This window comes from Manis pentadactyla, chromosome 9, assembly GCF_030020395.1.
Source record: "Manis pentadactyla isolate mManPen7 chromosome 9, mManPen7.hap1, whole genome shotgun sequence".
Taxonomy (NCBI): Eukaryota; Metazoa; Chordata; class Mammalia; order Pholidota; family Manidae; genus Manis; species Manis pentadactyla.
In genome coordinates this window covers 86,513,018-86,535,838 of record NC_080027.1, presented here as the reverse complement: position 1 = coordinate 86,535,838, position 22,821 = coordinate 86,513,018, and the positions used below count along the sequence as shown (strand labels likewise).

At 54.6% G+C, this 22,821-nt stretch overlaps 2 protein-coding genes across 31 annotated transcripts in view; both read right to left on the bottom strand.

Moving 5' to 3' along the window:
- On the bottom strand, positions 1-2,729 carry MDK (midkine). Of its 8 annotated transcripts, none has more exons than XM_057507623.1 (5): positions 2,285-2,729; positions 1,657-1,732; positions 1,326-1,495; positions 1,045-1,206; positions 1-363 (listed from the first exon to the last, which is right to left on the bottom strand). In XM_057507623.1, exons 1-5 carry the CDS (start codon positions 2,712-2,714, stop codon positions 338-340), a joined length of 864 nt encoding a protein of 287 aa, XP_057363606.1. In that variant the 5' UTR covers positions 2,715-2,729; the 3' UTR covers positions 1-337. The 8 variants fall into 8 exon arrangements, with proteins under 8 accessions (XP_057363606.1, XP_036747521.1, XP_057363607.1 ...); XM_036891626.2 differs by having other exon boundaries at positions 1,326-1,493; positions 1,656-1,732; positions 2,339-2,452; XM_057507624.1 differs by having other exon boundaries at positions 1,326-1,493; positions 1,656-1,732; positions 2,280-2,411.
- Positions 2,730-3,272: 543 nt separating this feature from the next.
- DGKZ (diacylglycerol kinase zeta) overlaps positions 3,273-22,821 on the bottom strand; it is a 43,555-nt gene continuing 24,006 nt past the window's right edge. For 5 of the 23 annotated variants that reach the window (XM_036891615.2, XM_057507596.1, XM_057507597.1 and 2 more), the window contains 29 exons: positions 19,069-19,177; positions 18,667-18,762; positions 18,279-18,356; positions 17,111-17,167; positions 16,645-16,713; positions 11,586-11,657; positions 11,360-11,476; positions 11,187-11,258; positions 10,826-10,921; positions 10,504-10,586; positions 10,357-10,417; positions 10,164-10,277; positions 9,930-10,070; positions 9,337-9,415; positions 9,098-9,153; positions 8,876-8,938; positions 8,706-8,779; positions 8,507-8,618; positions 8,029-8,228; positions 7,738-7,838; positions 7,392-7,631; positions 7,209-7,249; positions 6,551-6,690; positions 5,580-5,611; positions 5,288-5,331; positions 4,725-4,845; positions 4,595-4,628; positions 4,224-4,323; positions 3,273-3,925 (listed from right to left, as the gene is read on the bottom strand). In XM_036891615.2, the coding sequence (XP_036747510.2) occupies positions 3,809-3,925; positions 4,224-4,323; positions 4,595-4,628; positions 4,725-4,845; positions 5,288-5,331; positions 5,580-5,611; positions 6,551-6,690; positions 7,209-7,249; positions 7,392-7,631; positions 7,738-7,838; positions 8,029-8,228; positions 8,507-8,618; positions 8,706-8,779; positions 8,876-8,938; positions 9,098-9,153; positions 9,337-9,415; positions 9,930-10,070; positions 10,164-10,277; positions 10,357-10,417; positions 10,504-10,586; positions 10,826-10,921; positions 11,187-11,258; positions 11,360-11,476; positions 11,586-11,657; positions 16,645-16,713; positions 17,111-17,167; positions 18,279-18,356; positions 18,667-18,762; positions 19,069-19,177 (2,719 nt within the window). In that variant the 3' untranslated portion in view covers positions 3,273-3,808. The other 18 variants (XM_057507592.1, XM_036891623.2, XM_036891621.2 and 15 more) reach the window with 13 other exon arrangements.

Here is a 22,821-nt window from a genome sequence, read left to right as displayed (position 1 = left end):
TTCCTGGGAAGGGGCTTTTATACATTAAAAGGAAAGCTTTTATTGAGGAAAAAAAAACAATGGTTTTTAAAATTAGTTTCTTAGAAATGGCATCATTGTGGGGAAGAACAAAAGTGGGTGTAGGGAATCAAATCTCTTTGGGGGAGGAGGATCAAGCTGGCCAGAATCCCTGTTCCTCCCCAGTATGGGCACTTGGGGGTGGGTGGGGGAGTGGAAGGGAAGAAGCAGGCATGACTGATAAAGCTAACAAGTCGACAAAAGGCACTGACAGGCTCTACCTTGAGCCTGTGAGAGAGAAGGTGTGGGCCAGGGGCTCCTCGGCAACCAGGCCTGGCTGCTAGTCCTTCCCCTTCCCTTTCTTGGCTGTAAAACAAGGAACAAATGGCATGTTAGCAGACTTCAGAGGACCTAGTAGAGACCCCCTACACATACATATCAGGGAAAAGAAAATCCTGCTCCCTAGTGGCTCCTGATCAGCTAACGGGCAACCCGTGGGGGTAGGGCAGCCATGATGCTGCTGGCCTGGCCCCCATCCACCTTTGCTGGGGATCAGGAAACCTCCAGGTTCCCGGTCCCATCCCTGGTCCCTGCAGCCCTGGAAGACAGCCACTGCCTCCTCACCTGAGAAGGAGGCCGATTCACCTTTGCCCTGTTGGCCTCTCAGGTCTGCTGTGAGTCAGGAATGGGCTAAGGGACAGAGGAAGCACAGACTGTGAAGTGCTTCTAGTACTAGAAAGGCCGAGATGACCAAATGGTTTCTCTAGCTGGAGAGGTGACAAAGCTGGACCTTCCAGGACAGTTTTCCTGGATCCTAAGCAAAATGCTCCAGAACAGTGTGAGTTTGCCCTTAGTTCGGCCAGAAGGATTTGTATCTCTTGAGCAGTTTCACTGGGCTGCACTCACTACGGCCCATCTAAGGTATTTCTCCAGAAGAAACCCCACACAGAGATGTCAAGTCACTCGCTAGGGCCCAGAACTTCAGACTTAGCCATTCGCTTCACAGGTGGGGTAGCCCTCTGTGATGCCGCCCCCAGCTCTGCTAACCTTTGGCCTTGGCTTTGGTCTTGGGGGTGCACGGCTTGGTCACACGGATGGTCTCCTGGCACTGGGCATTGTACCGCGCTTTCTTCAGGGTGCCTTGGCGGACTTTGGTGCCGGTGCCACCATCACAGGCCCCCCAGCTCTCAAACTTGTACTTGCAGTCGGCTGGCGGGAGAGTGCCCAGGGTCAGAGCTGGGCAGCCAGCGGCCTCCCTCTACAGTTCTGCCCAGGTTTCAGTGAGGCCGAGCCCCTCTTTCCTGCCCTCCGCCTGTGCCCCACCTCACCTCCAAACTCCTTTTTCCAGTTGCAGGGCACCTTACACCGGATGCGCTGAGTCTGGGTCCCGCAGGCACCCTCGCGGAAGCCCCCACCGCAGTCCTTGCTGCTGGGGGTGCAGGGCCCCCAGGTCCACTCCGCGCACTCACTTGCGGGGCCGCCCTTCTTCACTTTGTCTACAACGCACGAGGACAGAGCTCAGGACCCGGGACACGGAGAGATTCACTCGGTGACCCCCCGTGGGGTCAAGGCCCCCGAACCCAGGTAGCCAGCCACGAGAGTGCTGGTCTCACCTGCCCGTCTCCAGCCCTCTTTCAACCTCCCACATGCCGTATCACCTTTTTTTTTGGCCACCGCTGAGGTGAGAGCCACCAAGGTGACGAGGGCGAGGAGGAGGAAGGCTCGGTACTGCATCCTGCGGGGAGAACGCGGGTCAGAGTCCCCCGCCCATGGGTGAGAGTGCCTTTCCCCACGGGGGATCGCAAGCGTGGACCTCCCCACCTTTTTCAGGCCCAAAGGATCGGGCTGCTAAGGGGGCGACGGCGGAAGTATTTGCGGGATCGACCCCTTGCCTCTAGCCGGAAAAGCCGGGGGGCGTTTCCCTGGGGGACGCCTGGAGCCCAAGACGCAACTCATACCCCACCCCCAGCCCCCAGCCCCCAGGTCGGCCGTAGCCGAACCGGCTAGGAGGCGAGGCCGCTGCGCGGCTCCCGGAGCCCCGGGCGCTCACTCGCTCGCTACCCGCACTTGCTTAGCTCCCTCCCGCGCCGGGCTAGACCCACTCCGGCCGCTGCGGCCCCTTTTGTCTCCAGAACCGGTCTGAGCCGGTCACATGGGCCTCCACCTACCCCCCCCCACCACCGAGGCTGGACCCGCCCCGCCCCCACCCCGGCGTCCCCGCCTCCGCTCCCGCCCAGCGCCCCCACCGCTTCTGCCCCGGCTTCACATCCCTGCACCCTCACCTCACCCCTCCCGTGCTGCTCTTCCTGACGCTGGGCTCTCCTGGGCCCTATCTTCCAACCTGGGGTCTCCCGGCCCCAGGCCCCCGTCCTGCTTTGATAATCTCTGGCCTCAGTCCCAGCTTTCCGCGCCGCTCCGCCCCCCTCGCCTATCCTTCCTTCGATGGACTCCAACCTCCCTTGCCCGCGGCGGGCACTTAGATGGAGGCCAGAGGGAGCACGGAGGCCCGGGTGTGTCACAGGTCCGGGCGCCTGTGTGCGGCTGTCCCCTGATGCACTGGTTAACCCCGTTGAGGCCCGGCTCCGCCTCCTGGGCCTACTCTGCCTTATGCGCTGGGCAAGGAGCGCCAGCCCCCACCTCGGGTGCTTAACCAACTGCGCGGGAAATGTTTTGCCAGTGTTGGGGGAACCTGGGACGGAACACGGGAGAAAGCGCATGGGTCAAGCATGCGCTCGGAGGGCGCGGCGCCTGTTGTGGAGCCCAGGTTTGAGGCCGCGGAGGGGGGAGAGCTGGGGGAGGAGGCCGCAGGGCGGATCTGGTAGCACTTGGAGTTGAGAATAGCCGTCTGAGAAGTTCCAGACCCGGCCACAGCGGCGGCTGCAGATGCCCACCCCTCCTGACCCTGGAGCTTCGGAGGATCACCTCACCCGATCCCCTAAACAGAGAAATCCACTGAGGCCTGGTTAAGGAGGAGGCTTAGCCAAGGGTACTGGTTAAAAGGGCAAAGAACCTGGGCCAAAACCCCCGCCCCACCTCTCTTTCACTTTCATTGTTATCTTCCCTGCGGGAAGCGGGAAGCTGGAGGAAATCGGCTCCTCCCTCAGCCACGGAGTTAGACAGCCAGGCGGAGGTCAGGTCCCGCGCAGGCCCTGACACACCCGTCACCCGCCACAGAAAAGGGTCTGGGTCGATGATGTACAGTATTCCCACCCTCAGGATAACTCGGCAGTCCCTGAAGCTTCTGTTAAGACCTCCCCCACAAAAAAAGGAAGGTAGAAAGGAAAAAAATCCACTTTACTGAGTCACACCCAGCTGTAAACATGTCACCACGAGAGCCCCTCCCCAGCCCCCAGGCCACAGTCCGTGATGAAATGACTGGGTACATGGGGAGGGTCACAGGTATGTGCCAAGTGGGACAGAGAGCAGGTAAACGCAGCAGGCTCCTGCTTTCTGGGAGAAAACCTGGGGAGGGTGGGATCAGAACAGGAGAGGGGGCCTGAGCTCCCAGGAGCCTCACACTGGGGCCCCTTAAGGCCCTAAAAGCCTTCCTGAAGGCTCCCTGATAGGGCCTCAAACCCCTCTGCCCTCCCCTCTGGGGCCTAAGCTCCAGGCCCCCACAGGCCTGTCCAGCCCAGTCCAGTTTTCCTTTTCCTCTGTGAGCCTCTGCGTCAGCTGGGAGCTCCGGGGGACAGCTGAGTACCCCCAGCACGGGGCTCCTTCCCTGGAGCATGGGTCCTCCCGTGGCCAGTCCGACTGGAATGTGGCAGTGAGGTGGGGTGGAGGGGCCCCTCTGGCTGGCCCCGTCCCTCAGCTACACAGCTGTCTCCTGGTCCTCCCGATGGACCATCTGGTAGTGCTGCCGGTTCTCCAGGTAGGCGGCCAGCTCAGTGTCCTGAGCTTTCTCAGCCCGCTGCCGGGGAGTGTCGCCCTGAATGAGGGGGTGCTCCATCAGCTCAGGGACCTGTTGGCCTCAACAGGCTTAGGAAAGGGCAGGAAGGCCTGACCAGCCTGGCTGTTATGGGGGCAGAAAGGCCTCACCAGTAGGTAGCCAACCTACTGGCTCAGGTTTCTCAGGGTCTGGACTGTGCTGGTTATAGAACAGCTTCAAATCCACAGAGGTGCCCCCCACCCCCAACCCCAGGTTCTCCTGTCACAAGGGCCCAAGTTTGGGAAAAAGTCAGTCTGCATCTCCGTGGGCTCCCTGCCCGCCCTGCTAGTCTGCTTACCTGCTGGTCTGTCTTCATAAGAGAGGCTCCAGCCTCCACAATGTAGTGGCAGATGGTTCGCTGGCCCAGAGCTGCAGCCTGGTGCAGACAGGTCTCCCCACTGGGGAAACAGGCTGGCTGTGGACCTCATCCAGTCCTCTGAGCCCTCCCGAGGACCTTCAGAAAGGGCTGGAAGTTTGAGGGCCTGGGACCAGGGGTGTGGCCCTGAGGACAGTTATTTTGGCCAGGAAGGGTTTTTGGGCTCTGGTTCTCCTGGGCCCCATCTTCCCCCATGCTGGGAGCTGTGGAATGGCTAAGACCAAATGGGAGGTGCAAGATGGAGACAGGCTGTTTCCAGGGAAACCAGGGCCCTATACTGCCCAGATACTCACTTTTCCTCCACAGCATCAAGGATCTCTGGCGGGGCTGAAGGAGAGGGGATGGGGAGGTCAGAAAGGCCTGGCAGCTTGGCCCCTTTCCCGCCATGGTGCTGGCTTGAGGGGCCCTGGTGGTCCAGCTCACCGTGGTCCAGCAGGTAGCGGACCACTTCTTTGCTGCCTGTGCTGACAGCGTGGTGCAGGAGTGTGCGGTTTCTCTCGTCTCGGTGCATGAGGTCACCCCCAGCTCCATGCAGCTCCTGGAGCTGAGGGCAGGAGGCAGGCAGGAGGGCTCTTCAGGGCCACCCTCCTTCCAGCTCCAGAAATCCCCCAAACTCACACAGGCCACAGGCCTGACACTAGGGTGCTCCTGCACATTGCTCCCTAGGGGCCTCTGGGGGTCTTTCTGGAGTGTAGGGGAGAGACAATGGGCTACTCTCACCCCAGGAGCACACAACCAAGCCCTGGAGCCTGTGGTTTCTCTTAAGATTCACTCCTTTATGAGCACTAGGGACAGGCAGACTGAGCTAGGAAGCTCCAGGTAAGGGACACTGAGCTGGAGAGAGGCACGGCAGAATGTGACAATGACCATGGAGACCCCAAAGAGCCAGAAGACAACAGATGATGGCGTGTTAACAGGCCCCAGAGGCCCCACTCCCCAGCGCCTGAGGGGCCCCAAGGGGAAGCTGCAAACCTTGGCGCCAGTACCTTGCAGAAGTCGTTCCTCTGGGCGGCCTCAATCAGCTCTTCACCTGCACAGAACACCTGCCATTATGCTGTGGGGCTGCAGCCTGGGCTTGTGGCGCCCAGGCCCATGCACACGGTGCACTGCTGTGCCAAGAAGCAGGCCTGCTGGGGCACATGTGCTGAGGACTGGGTTCGAGGTGACCACATGGACCTCGATAGTCATGTTTGCCCAGGGCTGTGTGTGGGCTCTCCCCACCCCAACGAGCCTCATTCCTATAACCAGGGAGAAAGGAGGGGCCCCCAGAGGCCTCACCTTTAGGGGGTGTAGCATCTCCTGGCAGTGACCTGCAAACAGAGCAGGATGAGATATGACACAGCTACAGCCAGCTTGTTACCCTCCCCGGGCCCCCCCCCACCAGTGCCATTCATTCTTTCAACAGTTTATTGAGTGGCTCCTACGTGGCAAGTGTTCTAGACACTGGCAGTACAGCAGTGAAAAGAGAGGTGGAGAGCTGGCTCTCACGGAGCTTCTATTCTAGTCAGGGGCACAGCAAGTAAAGTATTCTGAGAGAGCAGGAGGTGTTATAGAGAATACAAGACAGGGCAGTGTGACTGAACAGCAACTTGAGGAGTTCTCAGGAAGACTTCTTGGAGGACACCCAAGCTGAAGTTTGGATGGAAGGGGCAGCTCTGTGCAGAACAAGGCAAGAGTGTTGGAGGCAGCAAGGACAAGTGCAGAGGTGGGCAAACTAGTCCTCAAAGAACCAAGAGGTGAGAAGGCCTGGGCTGTAGTGATGGAGGGGAGAGTGCTGGGGGAGGTCAGAGACAGCCAGACTCAGGCTTCCGGTGATTAAATGACTTGAAATGAAATGACCGGGTACCTGGGTGCTGGGAGAGGAGGTTCTAAGTTGGGAAGTGTGAGAGCTGGAGACCAGGGGCATGGCAGCTTGGACAGGGTGTGCTTAGACATTGGGGGAGAGCAGACAGGACTTACAGGGAAAGGTCTAGGGGTGGGAGGAGAGAAGTTAGGGAGGGAACCCAGGTCTTGGGCTACCGCACCAGGGCAGATGGTGATGCCACTTCCGGAGCAGGCAGAGGGCTCCTTAGCTGGGTTTGGCCAGGTTCAGTTTGCTGCCAATCAACCAGCAGGGGAGGGGCCAGTCAGGACCCAGTGGGCTGCTAGCTGAACCTGGCTGTGTGCAGGCAGGCCGTGCTAAAGGCAGGACTTCAGGAACTGCCAGCTCACAGGTAGGATTTAGAGACTAGAGGAGACTCAGGACTCACCGGGACGTGGGTGAGCAGGGTGAGGTGGGGAGAGGGGAGATGGGGGTTGGAAGGTCAGGCCGGGCCGATGCCCCCAGCAGCTCAGGGTCCAGGATATAAATCTCGTCCTGTGCGATCTCAGTCACATAGTTGAGGTGTTCCTGTGGATGGGGCGGTCAGGGACAGGAGCTCAGGGCTGAGGGTCATGGCCTTCCAGGGTAGCTGATGGTGGGGTGAAGGGACAGCAAGGCCAGACACCTGGGGAAGGCTCTGCTATGCACATGAATACCAAAGGAGGCAGCCAGGCAGGTAGTCCTGCCAGTCCCTCACCTCCCCACTTACTTCCTCTCCCTTCCCACCACCCAAGCCAACTCTAGCCTCTGGATTTGGGGCCTGCCAGCTTGCCAGCCCCTTCCCATTGCTAAGCCTTTACCCAGATGACCTGACCCTTGTGCTCTGAGGCCCTCCCAACCATCTGGCAAGCCTTTTCGGGGACACCAACTCTCTTTTCCTGTTGGTACCCTAGCCTGGAGTGCAGGGACATGGACATGAACAAGCGTGAATGTACTGTGCAAAAGGAGGATGGGGTGAGCCATGGAGGTGTCTGTGGAGGGCAGGCTAACAGGAGAGGTGACACTGGGTCACCAGCTGTTGGTGGAGCAGGACTGTGAGTAATCACCTGGGCCCGGTCGATCCTGTAGAAGCGGCTGGCAGTGGTGGCTGTGGGGAGACAGTTAGTTGGCCGAGGATGGAGAGGCCCTTGTCCAAGCCCAAGTCTTCTGCTGCCCCAACCAGGATCCCCTAGAGAGGAGTCAGGACACAGCCTGGGACTGCCAGCAGCTGGCCCTTGAGGGATACTCACCATCTAGGAAGCACCACTTTGGGGACAGTTTCTGGCAAGTCAGGGACTTGGCTCCAGCACCTTCGGGCTCCTGTTGAGAAGTCCAAGCCAGGCCTTGGAGAGAACAGAACCCGGAGCGAGTGGGTGCAGCACAGGCAGGCTCCCAGCCCCCACCCCTCACCTGCTGGAGCCTCTCGATGTGGACACGGCAGAGCTCTAGGTCACTGTCTCCTGGGACCACCACAGTGCCCAGGGGCACGGCTGAGGGACAGAGCAGGCCATCAGTTGCTGGCTGTATCCTTACTGCCTTACACTTAGGGGACTTGCGAGCTTCTCAGTGCCACCCCCAGCCCTGCTTGCCACTCACAGGCCTCCTTGAGCTGCTCCTTGTCATAATGCAGGGCCTCGTAGTCATGCATGCTGACTCTGCTCACCTGGATCTGCAGCTGCTCGGGCACTGGCTGCTGGCTGCAGGCAGGGACAATAAAAGGGTTCTTGGCAATGGCCCTGCCCAGGCTGCCAGCCCTCAGCCAGGTACCAAACCAACCCCAACTGCCCTGCAGCAGAGGGGCTGTTAGCCTCTTTCTAGATGGGGAAACCAAGAGAGGCACAGAGTTGGGCCTTGGGCCTAGGGCATATGGTGGCTGGGGGAACATACTCGCTATGCAAAGGGGCAGCTGTCCGCCGCTTGGCCTTCTGCACCATGGTGGCCTGGTTGCGCAGGGCAATGTGAATGCATGAGGCTGCAAGCTTGCAGGGCTCACCATCCACCTGCACAGGGATGGCCTTGGACGTGGTGAGCACAACCTCGCGGCACTGTGTCAGCCGCTCGCCATGCCCACCCACCTGCAGTGCTGCCTGTGGGCACAGAAGGCTCAGATCAGGGGCCACAGTGGGGATGGGGGCCCCCAAGCTCTGCTCCTTCCAGGGGTGCTCTGGCCAGAGAACAAAGTGAGAATAAGCCCCAGATGGAGAAGGAAGGAAGGGTGAGACCCCAGTCAGAGAAAGGATGTGAGGGTGAACTCTTTCAACTTGCCCAACAAAGACAAGTTTAGTGAACTCCCCTTCCACGGGGAACCGGCTGGGGGCAAAGTAGGGCCAGGGGCTTCAGGTAGGTCCCATACTGGCCCACTTACCAGGGATGTCATGGTAAAGCCAATGACCTCGAGGTAGCCATCATCGTGTCGCTGGGGCTCGAAGTCATGGTGCTCCCCAGGGTGGCCCCAGGGCATGGTACCTGCACAGTACCTGGGGGGAGGGCAACACGAGGGGCTTCAGGGGACAGTCCTACAGAACAGAGATGGCAGGGCCCACCCAGAGCCCTCCCCTACTTACCTGGGGATGTTCAGGAATACAATGCACTGGGGTTTCAGGTCCTGAATCTTGGGGGTCAGGTCTGTTCCATCACACTGTAGGCACGAACAGGGGAAGGCACTGGGATGTATGTGCCAAGGCCTCCCTCCCTGCGGGGCCCACGCACTCTGCCTGCCAGCCCAGCTGCTTACCACCACTCGGATGTGCTTGGCCAAGTCCTTGGAGCTGCCCATCAGGAAATCAGAGAAGGCTGTCTGTGGGAGACACAGAGTGTCACCATCTGGTAACAGGGACTTTCCTCACCTTTGCCTAATGGGTCCTGTGGCCTGGCAGACATGTGGGCAGGGAGCATGACTGTGGGACAGGTGGGTGTAGGACCGGGGGCATGGGTTATTGGCAAACCCCAGACTCACCCCGGCATAGAACATCTTATTCCGAAAGCGGCTGTTGAACTTCTCTGGGTTGGCCTCTGGGTGACAACAAGAAATGGGGACAGTCAGTCATTCTGAGCCTGTTGGGGCTTCCCAGGCTGGGGATGGGAAGGAGGGCTGAGAACAAATGCCTTTTACTGGTGGGCATGACCCTCTCAGGGACACTCCTGTGTCCCTCCCACCCTGGCGTCCCAAGGCCTCTTTAGCAAAAGGTTGCCAACCTCGAGACTCATGAAACTCCAGGGTGACATGGGCATCAAACCCCAGGCTGAAGTAGTTGTTGAAGACATCCAGAGGCAGCTGGAAAAAGGTCAAGGGATTAGCATGAGGGCTGGGCCTCACAGACACCTTCTGCTCTGCTCAGCCTCACACATGCATGTTCAGAGGCCTTTCCACCAGACAGCTCGGCCCCAGCCTGCTCCCCAGCCTGCCCACCCACCTCTGGCTCTGTTCTCTCGGTTCCCCCATGAGGCTCCTCTAAGTGCCCCAAAAACAAGAGTACTCTCACTCTGCTAGCATTCTCTTCCCTGGCTTGACTTCCCCTTTGACACTCATTTCTCTACATGCCATACTCTGCAGGAGCTGCCTGGCAGGTAGTAGGTATTTAGTCAATATTTGCTGAGTGGCAGAATAACAACTATCTTGTGAGGTAAGTACCATTCCATTATTCCCATTGTACAGATGAAACCAGAATCTGCAGAAATGAAGAGGCTTGCCCAAGGTCCCAGGGGATAGCAGGCCCAGCCCAGGTGTCTTGGGAATCCTGAGAGGCCCCCTGGCACCCACTGCCCTGCCCGAGCCCTGGCTCACTTACCCGGTCGGTGGCACCCTCATCACGCTCTTCAGGCCCTGCCTCGGGGTTGGGCTCAGCATGGAGGTCCCAGCGGTCCAGCTGCACCACATTCCCCTCCTCTACGTGGGAGAGGATCTTGGACACAGGCTCATCTGTATAGCCCTGGTGGGAAGCAGCAGGAACTGAGCTCCTCCTGGGGGCAGGCCTCCCCAATGACTCAGTGCACTCTGTTCCCCACCTTCCTGTGGCTCTTACCCCACCCCAGTTGAGGGTACGGGCCAAGTCATTGCCAGTGCCCAGGGGCAGGATGGCAACAGGCGGCGGTGGTTTTAAGCGCAGCTGGTCCAGAGTGGAGAGGATCCAGCCAACCTGCAGGGTGCAGAGCAGAAGAGGCCAGGTCAGACCAGCAGGGCCTGGCCTCAGGCCTGGGGAAGGCCAAACAACTCACCGTGCCGTCACCCCCGCATGCCAGGATCCGCAGGTTGTGTACTTTGCGGTACATCTCTAGCCTGGGTCAGAAGACAGGGAAGTGCTGTACCCTGAGTGGCAGGCAAGCCCTTGCCATGGTCCCCACAGAGCCCTGGCGAGTACTTACGCCTCCCTGGGCCCTCCCTGGCTCAGGTCAAAGACTTGTCGGGGATTGAGGTACCAGAGGAAGGACTGGATGATCTTAGCGCCCTGTGGGGGATTGGGAGGCAACAGGGACAGGGAGGGCAGTCGGGGGGTGGGCTGAGTTGGGGAGAAGTGCAGGGAAGGATGTGGCTGTGGGAACCAGGCCCAGGGAGGGCAACAGGTGGAGACATACTGGATTTTTCTCAGGGTCCTTGGGAAAGAGGGATGGGGCAGAAGCTGGGAACACCTGCTGGGGCTGGCGTGGAGCTCAACCCCATTCTGCCCCCAGGGCCCTCAGTGCATACCTGGTTCCCCCCACTCTTGGGGTTCACGAACACGAGCAGGGGCTTCATGAGGGGAGACGGAGTGGGTCTGATGACAAAGGGTCTCCAGCGGCCCTCCTTGGGGGGCAGAGAGAGCCTATAAGGCCCTTTCCTGTCCCAATGGACCCTGCCCCCCTTTTTAGCAGTGCGCTCTCACATGTCACCCACAAGTCAGGCCTCAGGGTGGGCCTGGTCATAGAGAGGCAACTGGGACTTGACCTCCCACCCTTCTTGGGGCCCAAGAGCTGACCCACCCAAGGCTAAGCTGGCGGCATCAGTATTCCAAGAAACAGGCCTCTCTTTCCTGTTGCCCTCTAGCTGCCCGTCTACTCTCAGTTCTAACCTCCAGCCCTTTCTTGCTAGATTTCCTCTTGAAGGATGCTCTCTTTTTCTTCTTGCTTGCCTTGAGGGTATTCTGCAAGGGAAAGAGGGGCGTTGGTGACAAGGTGGGTGGGCTGGGGTGGCGACAGACCCCAAGTGTGTAGGGGCTGTTAGGGGTGTGCAAGCAGGACTCACCTGGGGCCTGCGGGCTCGGAGGATCCAAGTGGGGGGGATGACCACTGCAGCATGGACCCCCAAAGAGCACGGCTCCTCGATTTGCTGCAGCATGAAGCAGGACACCTTGCTGTGGTACTAGGGGAGAGTGGGCGGTGTGGCTGAGCCAAGCCCAGCTGAGACCTGGGGACCCCAACCCAGAACAGCACCAGGGATAGCCTGTTGGGGCAGGGCGAGCACCACTCACTGCTTGCTTGCACCAGGAGCAACTGATAGCCACAATCTCCTTGCTGTGGAAGGTGAACTTCTGCTGGAAGCCCTAGGGTGGACAGGGTGCTTGGAGTACCAGAGCCTGGGCCCAGAACAGCACATATGGCCCCTCTTCTATTGATAACCTCTCTCCACCCAGGGAAATTGTATACATATTTTTTTAATTAAAAATCTATAAAGCACACCAATCAAAGGACACAGAGTAATAGAATGGATAAAAAAGCAAGACCCATCTATATGCTGCTTATAAGAGATTCACCTCAAACCCAAAGACATCCACAGACTAAAAGTCAAGGGATGGAAAAAGAAGTTTCATGCAAACAATAGGGAGAAAAAAGCAGGCGTTGCAGTACTTCTATCAGACAAAATAGACTTCAAAACAAAGAAAGTAACAAGAGATAAAGAAGGACACTACATAATGATAAAGGGGGCAGTCCAACAAGAGGATACAACCATTATAAATATATATGCACCCAATACAGGAGCACCAACATATGTGAAACAAATACTAACATATTTAAAGGAGGAAATAGAATGCAATGCATTCGTTCTGGGAGACTTCAACACACCACTCGCTCCAAAGGACAGATCCACCAGACAAAATAAGTAAGGACACCAAAGCACTGAGCAACACACTAGAACAGATGGACCTAACACATCTACAGAACTCTACACCCAAAAACAGCAGGATACATATTCTTCTCAACTGCACATGGAGCATTTTCCAGACTAGACCACATACTAGGCCACAAAAAGAGCCTCAGTAAATTAAAAAAGACTGAAATTCTACCAACCAACTTCTCAGACCACAAAGGTATAAAACTAGAAATAAATTGTACAAAGAAAACAAAAAGGCTCACAAACACATGGAGGCTTAACAACATGCTCCTAAATAATCAATGGATCAATGAACGAATTAAAATGGAGATCAAGCAATATATGGAAACAAACGACAACAATAGCACAAAGCCCCAACTTCTGTGGGATGCAGCAAAGGCAGTTCTAAGAGGAAAGTATATAGCAACCCAGGCCTATTTAAAGAAGGAAGAACAATCCCAAATTAATAGTCTAAAGTCACAATTACTGAAACTGGAAAAAGAAGAACAAATGAGGCCCAAAGTCAGCAGAAGGAGGGACATAATAAAGATCAGAGAAGAAATAAATAAAATTGAGAAGAATAAAACAATAGCAAAAATCAATGAAACCAAGAGCTGGTTCTTAGAGAAAATAAACAAAATAGATAAACCCCTAGCCAGACTTATTAAGGGAAAAAGAGAATCTACACACATCACCAGAATCAGTAATGAGAAAGGAAAAATCATGACGGACCCCACAGAAATACAAAGAATTATTAGAGAATAGTATGAAAATCTATATGCTAACAAGCTGGAAAACCTGGCAGAAATGGGCAGCTTCCTAGAAAATAGAAAAATACAATCTTCCAAGACTGACCAAGGAAGAAACAGAAAATCTAACCAGACCAGTTACCAGCAATGAAATTGCATTGGTAATCAGAAAACTACCCAAGAACAAAACACTCGGGTCAGATGGATTCACCACTGAATTTTATCAGACATATAGAGAAGACATAATACCCATTCTCCTTAAAATTTTCCAAAAAACAGAAGAGGAGGGAGTACTTCCAAACTCATTCTATGAAGCCAGTATCACTCTAATACCAAAACCAGGCAAAGACCACACCAAAAAAAAAATTACAGACCAATATCCCTGATGAACATAGATGCAAAAATACTCAACAAAATATTAGCAAACCGAATTCAAAAATACATCAAGAGGATCATACACCATGATCAAGTGGGATTCATCTCAGGGATGCAAGGATGGTACAACATTAAAAAATCCATCAATATCCTCCACCACATCAACAAAAAGAAAGACAAAAACCACATGATCATCTCCATGGATGCTGAAAAAGCATTTGACAAAATTCAACATCCATTCATGATAAAAACTCTCAACAAAATGGGTATAGAGGGCAAGTACCTCAACATAATAAAAGCCATATATGAAAAACCCACAGCCAACATCATACTGAACAGCGAGAAGCTGAAAGCTTTTCACCTAAGATCAGGCACAAGACAGGGATACCCACTCTCCCCACTGCTATTCAACATAATACTGGAGGTCCTAGCCACAGCAATCAGACAAAACAAAGAAATACAAGGAATCCAGATTGGTAAAGAAGAAGTCAAACTGTCACTATTTGCAGATGACATGATATTGTACATAAAAACCCTAAAGAAAAAAAAAACCCTAAAGACTCCACCCCAAAACTACTAGAAGTAATATCTGAATTCAGCAAAGTCGCAGGACACAAAATTATTAATACCCAGAAATCTGTGGCTTTTCTATACACTAATGATGAATAGTAGAAAGAGAAATCAGGAAAACAATTCCATTCACAATTGCATCAAAAAGAATATAATACCTAGGAATAAACCTAACCAAGGAAGTGAAAGATCTATACCTTGAAAACTGCAAGACACTCTTAAGAGAAATTAAAGAGGACACTAGCAAATGGAAACTCATCCCATGCTCCTGGCTAGGAAGAATTAATATTGTCAAAATGGCCATCCTGCCCAAAGCAATCTACAGATTCAATGCAATCCCTATCAAAATACCAACAGCACTCTTCAACGAACTGGAATAAATAGTTTTAAAATTCATATGGAACCACAAAAGACCCCAAACAGCCAAAGCAATCCTGAGAAGGAAGAATAAAGTAGGGGGGGATCTCGCTTCCCAACTTCACGCTGTACTACAAAGCTACAGTAATCAAGACAATTTGGTACTGGCACAAGAACAGACCCACAGACCAGTGGAACAGAATAGAGAGTCCAGATATTACCCCAAACATATATGGTCAATTAATATATGATAAAGGAGCCATGGATATACAATGGGGAAATGACAGCCTCTTCAACAGCTGGTGTTGGCAAAACTGGACAACTACATGCAAGAGAATGAAACTGGATCATTGTCTAACCCCATACACAAAAGTAAATTTGAAATGGATCAAAGACCTGAATGTAAGTCATGAAACCATAAAACTCTTAGGAAAAAACAGACAAAAATCTCTTGGACATAAACATGAGTGACTTCTTCATGAACATATCTCCCCGGGCAAGGGAAACAAAAGCAAAAATGAACAAGTGGGACTATATCAAACTGAAGAGCTTCTGTACAGCAAAGGACACCACCAATAGAACAAAAGGCATATTACAGTATGGGAGAATATATTCATAAATGACAGATCCAATAAAGGGTTGACACCCAAAAGACATAAAGAGCTCACACACCTCAACAAACAAAAAGCAAATAATCCAATGAAAAAATGGGCGCAGGATCTGAACAGACACTTCGCCAAAGAAGAAATTCAGATGGCCAACATACACATGAAAAGATGTTCCACATTGCTAATCATCAGAGAAATTCAAATTAAAACCACAATAAGATATCACCTCACACCAGTAAGGATCGCCACCATCCAAAACACAAAGAACAACAAACAAATGTTGGTGAGGTTGTGGAGAAAGGGGAACCCTCCTACACTGCTGGTGGGAATGTAAATTAGTTCAACCATTGTGGAAAGCAGTACAGAAGTTCCTCAAAAAACTCAAAATAGAAATACCATTGACCTAGGAATTCCACTTCTAGGAATTTACTGTAAGAATACAGAGGCCCAGTTTGAAAAAGACATATGCACCCCTATGTTTATTGCAGCACTATTTACAATAGCCAAGAAATGGAAGCAACCTAAGTGTCCATCAGTAGATGAATGGATAAAGAAGATGTGGTATATATACACAATGGAATATTATTCAGCCATAAGAAGAAAAGAAACCCTACCATTTGCAACAACATGGATGGAGGTAGAGGGTATTATGCTCAGTGAAATAAGCGAGGCGGAAAAAGACAAGTATCAAATGATTTCACTCATCTGTGGAGTATAAGAACAAAGAAAAAAACTGAAGGAACAAAACAGCAGCAGACTCACAGAACCCAAGAATGGACTAACAGTTACCAAAGGGAAAGGGACTGGGGAGGATGGGTGGGAAGGGAGGGATAAGCAGGGAAAAAAAAGGGGCATTTCTATTAGCAGACATAAAGTAGGGTGGGGAAAGGGCACGGGATGGGCTGTACAACACAGAGAAGATAAGTAGTGATTCTACAGCATCTTAGTATGCTGATGGACAGCGACTGTAATGGGGTATGTGGGGGGGACTTGGTGATAGGGGGAGTCTAGTAAGCATAATGTTCCTCATGCAGTTGTAGATTAATGATACCAAAAGAAAACCCAAACAAACTATAAAGCAAGTCCCGAGAGCAGAGGCTCAACCTGGAGCCTGTGACCCTATGAAGTTAACTGCAAAGCAGTGGGTGCTCACAAGCATGATCTGCTGGAGAGGGTCCAGTGCTATCCCCTGCCTGACTCAGATGCCCACCTTCCTGACCCCAGACCCAATGCTTTTAAAGTACTTTAGGCTTCTTTATAGCATTTATATTAATTCCCTCATTCACTCCACATTTATGGAGGGCTTCTGAGCTCTGTGCTGGGCGCTGGGCACAAGACAAATGGAGGAAAGTACAGGAAGTGAACAACTGAGCAAAGCCACTGTGGACTGTGCTCAGGAAGCTGCTCTGGAGCCACTCCCTCCTCTAGGAGGGCAGGAACCCACTATCCAGGGGAGTGCTCAGCAGCCAACAGGAGCTCAATAGTTATCTGCTGAGCTAATCAAAGAGTAAGTCAACGCTTCTCAAAGGGCTCGCTCATGACTTCAAAGCAGTATGGATACACTACACTAGAAGAAACTTCTCTCCTGCTCAGCCCAGAGACCCAGGTATTCTGGAGCTAACTGGGACCTGCTGCCAGCCTGAGAGTGAACCCTGGGACACTGCACTCCAGGCACAGTTAGCAATGGACAGGCCACACTGGACATAGAGCAGGAGGTTTGGGGTCACAGGCCCAGGTCTAAGGGGCAGCAGCTGGCTAGCTTCCTTGAGCAGGGCCTCACCTTCCCGCAGTGCCGACACTTGCCATCCTGGCGTCGCCTGTGTACCCAGTGGTGCCGCACAAAGGTTGGCTGGTGGAGGAGGGAAGAAGTATCACTGGAGGGAGTGAGGGGCAGAGGGGGACAAGCCTTGAGTGTGCCTGCACCCCTCGATGTAACAGTGGTGAGGGACGGGGGCTGCAGAAAGCTCTCGGTGGTCCTGTGTGTGAGATGAAGAGTGGCTGAAGACCTCTCTGTGGCCTGGAGGTGGGGGCTATGGCTCAGAGGAGGGACAGAGGCAAGCAGTGCACTCCCACCCTCTCCGCAGACAGGGCCAGCCAGGCCTTCCCCTCTGAGGCTCTCTCAGAGCCTCAGCCCTGCACCTCCCCGGCCCCAGAGTACCTCAGAAGGAGCAGAGCCTCCCAGTGGCACTCCAGAGGCAATGCAGGAAACTTGGGGCCTTCCTGCCTCTAACTACCTGAGCACTTACCTCACGGATGTTCCTGGAGCCTGATTCACGGAAGGACGGCTTACAGCGGAAATTTATCTGTGAAATATGGGAATGACCACCAAAACATCAGAACCTCGCCTCCTGGGGTCAGGCATACAGCCACTACCCCCAGGAATGGGCCACTCAGTCAACCCCACAAGGTCATCCAGGGTGCCTGCAGAACATGGGGCACCTCTTTCTCAGAAGCCCTCTTGCACTCGGCTCCTCTCCACTAGCCAGAAGGAATCCTTCCTTCCCCGGTTTAGTCCTCCAGTATTTTTCCCCTCCCTCCAGCACTCCCTGCCTAGGCAGGTGCAGGCAACACAATCCTCACTGGTGGACTTGTGCTGATTGGTCCCTGGAGACCTTTAGCTTATCTTTGGAACCCCTTTGATTTTCACCTAGGGAGTGGTGATGGGATTGTAATACCTGAAACTGTATTTGTTTCTCTTTTCCTAATTGTCCCTGCTTCAGCCTTAGCAAAACTGTAGGGAAGCCTTCCTCTCTGAGTCAAGGACTGGGGGAAGCAGCCCAGGTTAGCCTGCTTCATTTCATTCCCAGTCTTAGAGGCTTTCTCATATGCTGGTCTGGGTTTCTGCTGCCTGGGGAGTCCTCCCACCCAGCATTCCCTCTACCTCCCTCTAGAAACATGGGGCCCAACATGCCCCAGCTGCAGACACACTGTGGAAAAACAATGGTCCTTGGGGAAAGGTCTCTACAGTGGCATAGGGGACAGGGCCAGGCTTTAGGGTTACACAGGACCAGCCCAGTCCCAGCTGTTATAACACTTCAGCAAGGCAATGGCCCCTTCTAAGTGTTAGCTAGGGTACTGATAAAATGGTGTCTCAGCCAGCATTCGTTAATTCATGTATCAAGAAGAGTCAATGAACCCCATTTTGTTCTAGGCAGTGGGGACACAGCAGCTAGTAAACGGGGGAGGCAGGATTGATATGCAGGCAATTGGGCTCCAGGGTGCTTGGCCTCTCCCCATTGTGCATGCTGACTGTGCTTGCAGGCAGTGCTTGTGATGTGAGTATATGAGCAGCCATACACACACACACATGTGTGTGTGTGTGTGTGTGTGTGTGTGTGTGCGCACGCGCATGCATGCTGAGACGGCTGCAGCACCCAAAGGGGAGGGCAGTAAAGGCTGAGCAACCACACTCACCTTCTCCAGCTGTTCAATGCAGGAGGTGTGCACCACAATCTTGCAGGCTGCACACTTTCTCCGGGACACTGACTTCTGCTGCAGCAAAGAAAGAGAGGGCCCCTGAGGCACCAGGTAACTTCATCCAGGATGCTGCCCCAGGGCACGAGGAGAAATACTCACATCTGCTCCAGCACAGCTGCCCTCTATGTGTACTGGGAACTCCCAGTCCTGGCATTGAGACCTAGCCCCCAGTCCTCATGCCAGCCCTGGGCAGCCCACAATGGGGGCACTCAGGTGAGTCTGTTCCCACCTTCCCCAGGAAGGGCTGCACCTGTCAGGCCAGCAGGGGTCGGCCTAAACCTGGCTCCACCACCAGGGGGCAGCGTGCCACACGGAGCTCACTCACCAGCATCTTAGCTACACAGTACTGCTCCCCAACATAGCAGAAGTCCCCTGAAACGTTGGTCTCAAACCAGATGTGCTCCCCATACGTCGCTGACTCCTAAACCATGGGATGAACATGCTCAGTGCACGACTGCAACCCAGCCCACCAGTCAGTCCCTTCCCCGCCACAGGAATCCCTTCTCCCAAGACAAATCTGCCCCAACCAGCATTAATTTACTTCGCTCTTTCGTGTTTTCCTCATCATCCCTAATGCTTGGCTCAAATGTGGCCACCCCAGGAGGTTTGCCCTGGCTCCTAGGCCTATCAGCAAATCCTATGGCTGCCCACAGTACCTCCACCCCATACTCCTGTGGCCCAGGTAGGGGATGGTACAGTCTGCCCCTTCCAGCACCCGGCCACTCACGCTCCAGTCCACAGTGCTCCTGATCTGCTGCTCTGGCTCGCTGCACAGGGCCCCGGGAACAGGAAGAGGGGGTGCCAGGTGCTGGAGGCCCGACTTGCTGATGGCTTTCCTACAGAAAAGGAGATAGCTGAGGCCAGCTTAAGCACCTGGCGACTCTGCTTCCTTTCCCCTCACCTGGGGTTTTTGCCCTCACCATGACCTCATCCCCAAGCCAAGACAGGGACAGCAACAGGTAGGGGAGCAGCCCAAGACTCTGAGGGGATCCCTGCAGGAGACGAAGCCCTCTTCACAGCCCTCTGGAGTGCGTTGGCTCAAGTAGCCAGAGCTCAAGGTCCTTTCTCTACGCAGGCCCCTTACAGGACACACCACTTGCCCTGCCAGCTGCAGCTATACCTACACAAGCAGGGCACTCCAGGCCTGGGGTCTGGCTGACTTGCACCACAGGGCTACCTGGCACCTGCGGGAGAGCAGGTACACTCGGGCAGGCATCACAGGGCCAGCTGTGGTGCCCGAGGCTCTTCGGCCCCCAGGGCCAGGGTGCTGGGCTGAGGGCCGCTGCTGGCTGAGGCGCCGATAGTAACCATGCAGGCCCCAGAGGGCCCGGTCATACACCATATCAGCAGAGAGCAGGTGGGAGGAGGCTCGCCGCCAACACAGGCAACGAGGCATGGGCAGCAGGGGCAGGGAGCCCCAGTGGGAGGGTGACCCTGGTCTTTTGGTGCCTGGCTGTGCAGCACTCAATGCTGCAATTGTCACATCCTCTTGGACCTGCTCCTCCTCATTCATGCCCACAAGTTCAGCAAACAGCAGGGGTGCACCCAGAAGCTGGGCCCCAACAGTGACAGGTTGTGGGGTAGGCACCTCATCCACAATGAAGCGGGGGTTGCAGGTGGGGGGCATGGTGCTGGAGCGCCGGCGGCTGCTGCCCTGGGCTCCCATCCTGCAGCCCAGGAGGCAGCCTTGGAGCTGTGTACTGGAGTGGTGCCGCTGTGCCAGAGAGGAGGAGGCCTGTCCAGCAGGGGAGTGGCGCCGGGCCTTGCCTGTGGGCAGCCCCACACTGCTAGACCACTGCTGCCCCTCTCCAGGGCCTGGCATCTTCTGCTTTAAGTGTCTCCTAAAGAAGGTCTCCATGGTAGGGGCAGGCAGGTGGCTGTTGGGCACAGAGACCAGGAGCATCAGGAGCTGGGCTAGGCTATGGCCCATCCTGTGCCCAGGAACCTAGTCACAACCTCTGTCATTTGTGCAGAGAAGGGACACTTGGGAGGAAAGGGTGTCTAAGGCCTTTTAACTCTATAAACAGGGATTTTTGAGACCATCAGTGAAGTCTAGGGGGAGCCCACATTTACTGCTGTCAGAAGCCCTACTGCTCTCCCCAGTTAAACCCCTATGCTGCCCCAGGGGTAAGGGGTAGGAGGGGCTTCCAGCTACCCATCTGGCTTCTCTTGTCCAGGCACCATAATCCACAAAGCCCTAGCCTAAAGGACTTTGGTTCCCTTGCCTGAGGCTGATGGAAAAGAAAAGAAAAAGGAAGCTGGACATTCGGAGTCCTGGGCTCCCATCCGGAGTCGGCCTGTATGTGCTGAGGGGCTTGAGGACAAGGTTTTTCCTCTTATCAGGTCTTTGTTTTGCCACTAACATTGAGTAGGTTGTGTTTGGGTATCCTCTCCTGAGACACAGTACAAACTAAGCCATAGTCATAAAATGAGGCTCTCCAAAAAGAAATTCAGTCCTGCTAAGACCCCCAGACTCTCTGTCCCAAGTTGTGATTTCAGGCTGAGAGTGGCACTAGAAATGGAAAGGGTTTGACATCTGACTTAGGGATCAAAGGACCCTGGAGAAACTAAGCCCTCAGGGAACTGGAGGACCAGCTGCATAGGGAGAGAAACCACCTGTCTTCACCCATGGGGACTTTGTATGGGAAGCAAGAAGAGGACTGAGCCAAGAGAAAAGCCTTCTGGATTCTGGGTGTGCAGAGCGTCTGCATCTCTGAGAGGCTAATGGTAAGAATTCTTCTGGTACTAGACTGCCCTCCCTGCCTTAGCCTTCTGAAGAGACTTAGTACAGACAAGTGTCAGTGCTAAAAACCCCAAGTCTCAAAATTCCAACACTGAGCTGCTCAGGGCTCCCTCCTGCAGGGAGGCAGGACTCTTGGGGAGCATCCTTGCCCAAACCATCCTCCCGACCTGTTCTGAACATGTGCTCTGCTTCCTTTACCAGTGGCGGAAGGGCAGGAAGCCTGGTATATGCCTCAGGAGGCAATGCCTCCCAAGTGCCCAGGGACACCTGTGTCCTGCCCTTAGGTGCTCTCCTGGGCCCTGGCAGCCACAAGGAGGTGTGAGTCACAGCCATGGACATCTATCTTCAGGGGGCTGTGTGCTGAGGGTCTGGCAGACGGCCTGAGCCAGGCATGGGCTCATGTGCAGTGCCTACTTCCCCCACCGCATGCTTTGACCTGCTTCTGCTCTGGGGGTGGGCAGGCTGCAGTGGGCTGAGCCTGGATGGCTGTAGGATGTTGAGGCAGAGGTGGATGGGGGCCAGGGTGTCTGAGCTCTGGCGATCAGTGAGGAGCCAAGGTGGCTTTGTCTGGAGAAACTGTTTGGGACTGCCTAGCTCTTGGTCTCTGCTGGGTTTGACAGGGAGAAGGGCTAGAGGGGAGCTCCAAGGGCAGAGAGCTCTTGGCTGTCTCTTACAATCAGGACCCTCACAGACAACCACCACGTGCCAGGCACTGTGCGAAGCCCTTTACAAACACGTGTAGCATTTTATAAACCATAGCAACCTTAAGGTTTAAGTACTGCACCATCCCGTGTTCCTGATGGGAACCTGAGGTGCAAGGAGGTGACTTGCCTGAAGTCCACAGCTGGTCAGTGTGGAGCTGACTAGAAGCCAAGTCTGCCTGAAGGCAAAGCCTGCACTCCAGAGACACAGTGGACAGCAGGGTCTTTCCTTCTGGGCCAACAGACTGGAACTAAGGTGAGATGGGATCGGTAAAGGACCCATAATAATAAAAGTCCCAGTTACTGAACATCTACTATGTGACAGATCCTGGGCTAAGCACTTTTATTTATCATCTCATTTGATCCCTACCACAACCAGGTGAGGCAGCAGGATCAATGGCTCCATTACAGACATAGGAAAGCTAAGGCTTGAAGAGGTGTGGTACATGCCCCAAGGTCACATGGCCACTCACGGGCAGAACAGGTACCTGGATCCCGGTCTGCCTGACTCAGGGTCTGCACTGTGCCCAGGAACAGGAGCCCAAGGGTCCAGCCGCCCATGCTGCCAGGGCACTGGCTTGCCAGCACCCCCTGGGGTGCCAGCTTTCCCCGCCTGTCTGGTCAGGCTACCCTGTGACAGCTGCCCAGCCTGGAGATTAGTCACCCGGATGCAACACCTGATGCCAGTGTCACCCAGAAAACAAAAGGCCGCAGTCATTGGCGGGGAGGTGAGGCAGGCGCTCTGTGGGCAGCAGTGAGGGCTAGACCCTGCCTGCTGCCCCACCTCACCTGCACACCCCACCTCACAACATGGAGGCAGTGTCCAGGTGCTTCCACAGTGCTCTGGCCCACACACTGCAGAGCAGCCCCAAGTGCAGTCTGTCTAGGAGTCTCCTCAGCTACCTTATGGTGCAGTCACTATGAGCTGGAGGCAAGGCAGGCTAGGCCAGGCCAACGTCGTGTGGCCATGTACAAAGCCATCATCTCATGGGCCTGTTTGACTTGTTTGTCTAAGGAGGCCGTCAGACTGGCTGAT

Coding starts and splice junctions, on each gene's coding strand:
- MDK (XM_057507623.1), bottom strand. CDS start 2,714: ATGCGCTTTCTCCCGTGTTCCGTCCCAGGTTCCCCCAACACTGGCAAA. Junction 1,496..1,656: donor CAGCGGTGGCCAAAAAAAAA/GGTGATACGGCA, acceptor CTCGTGCGTTGT/AGACAAAGTGAAGAAGGGCG. Junction 364..1,044: donor GACCAAAGCCAAGGCCAAAG/GTTAGCAGAGCT, acceptor CTTGTTTTACAG/CCAAGAAAGGGAAGGGGAAG.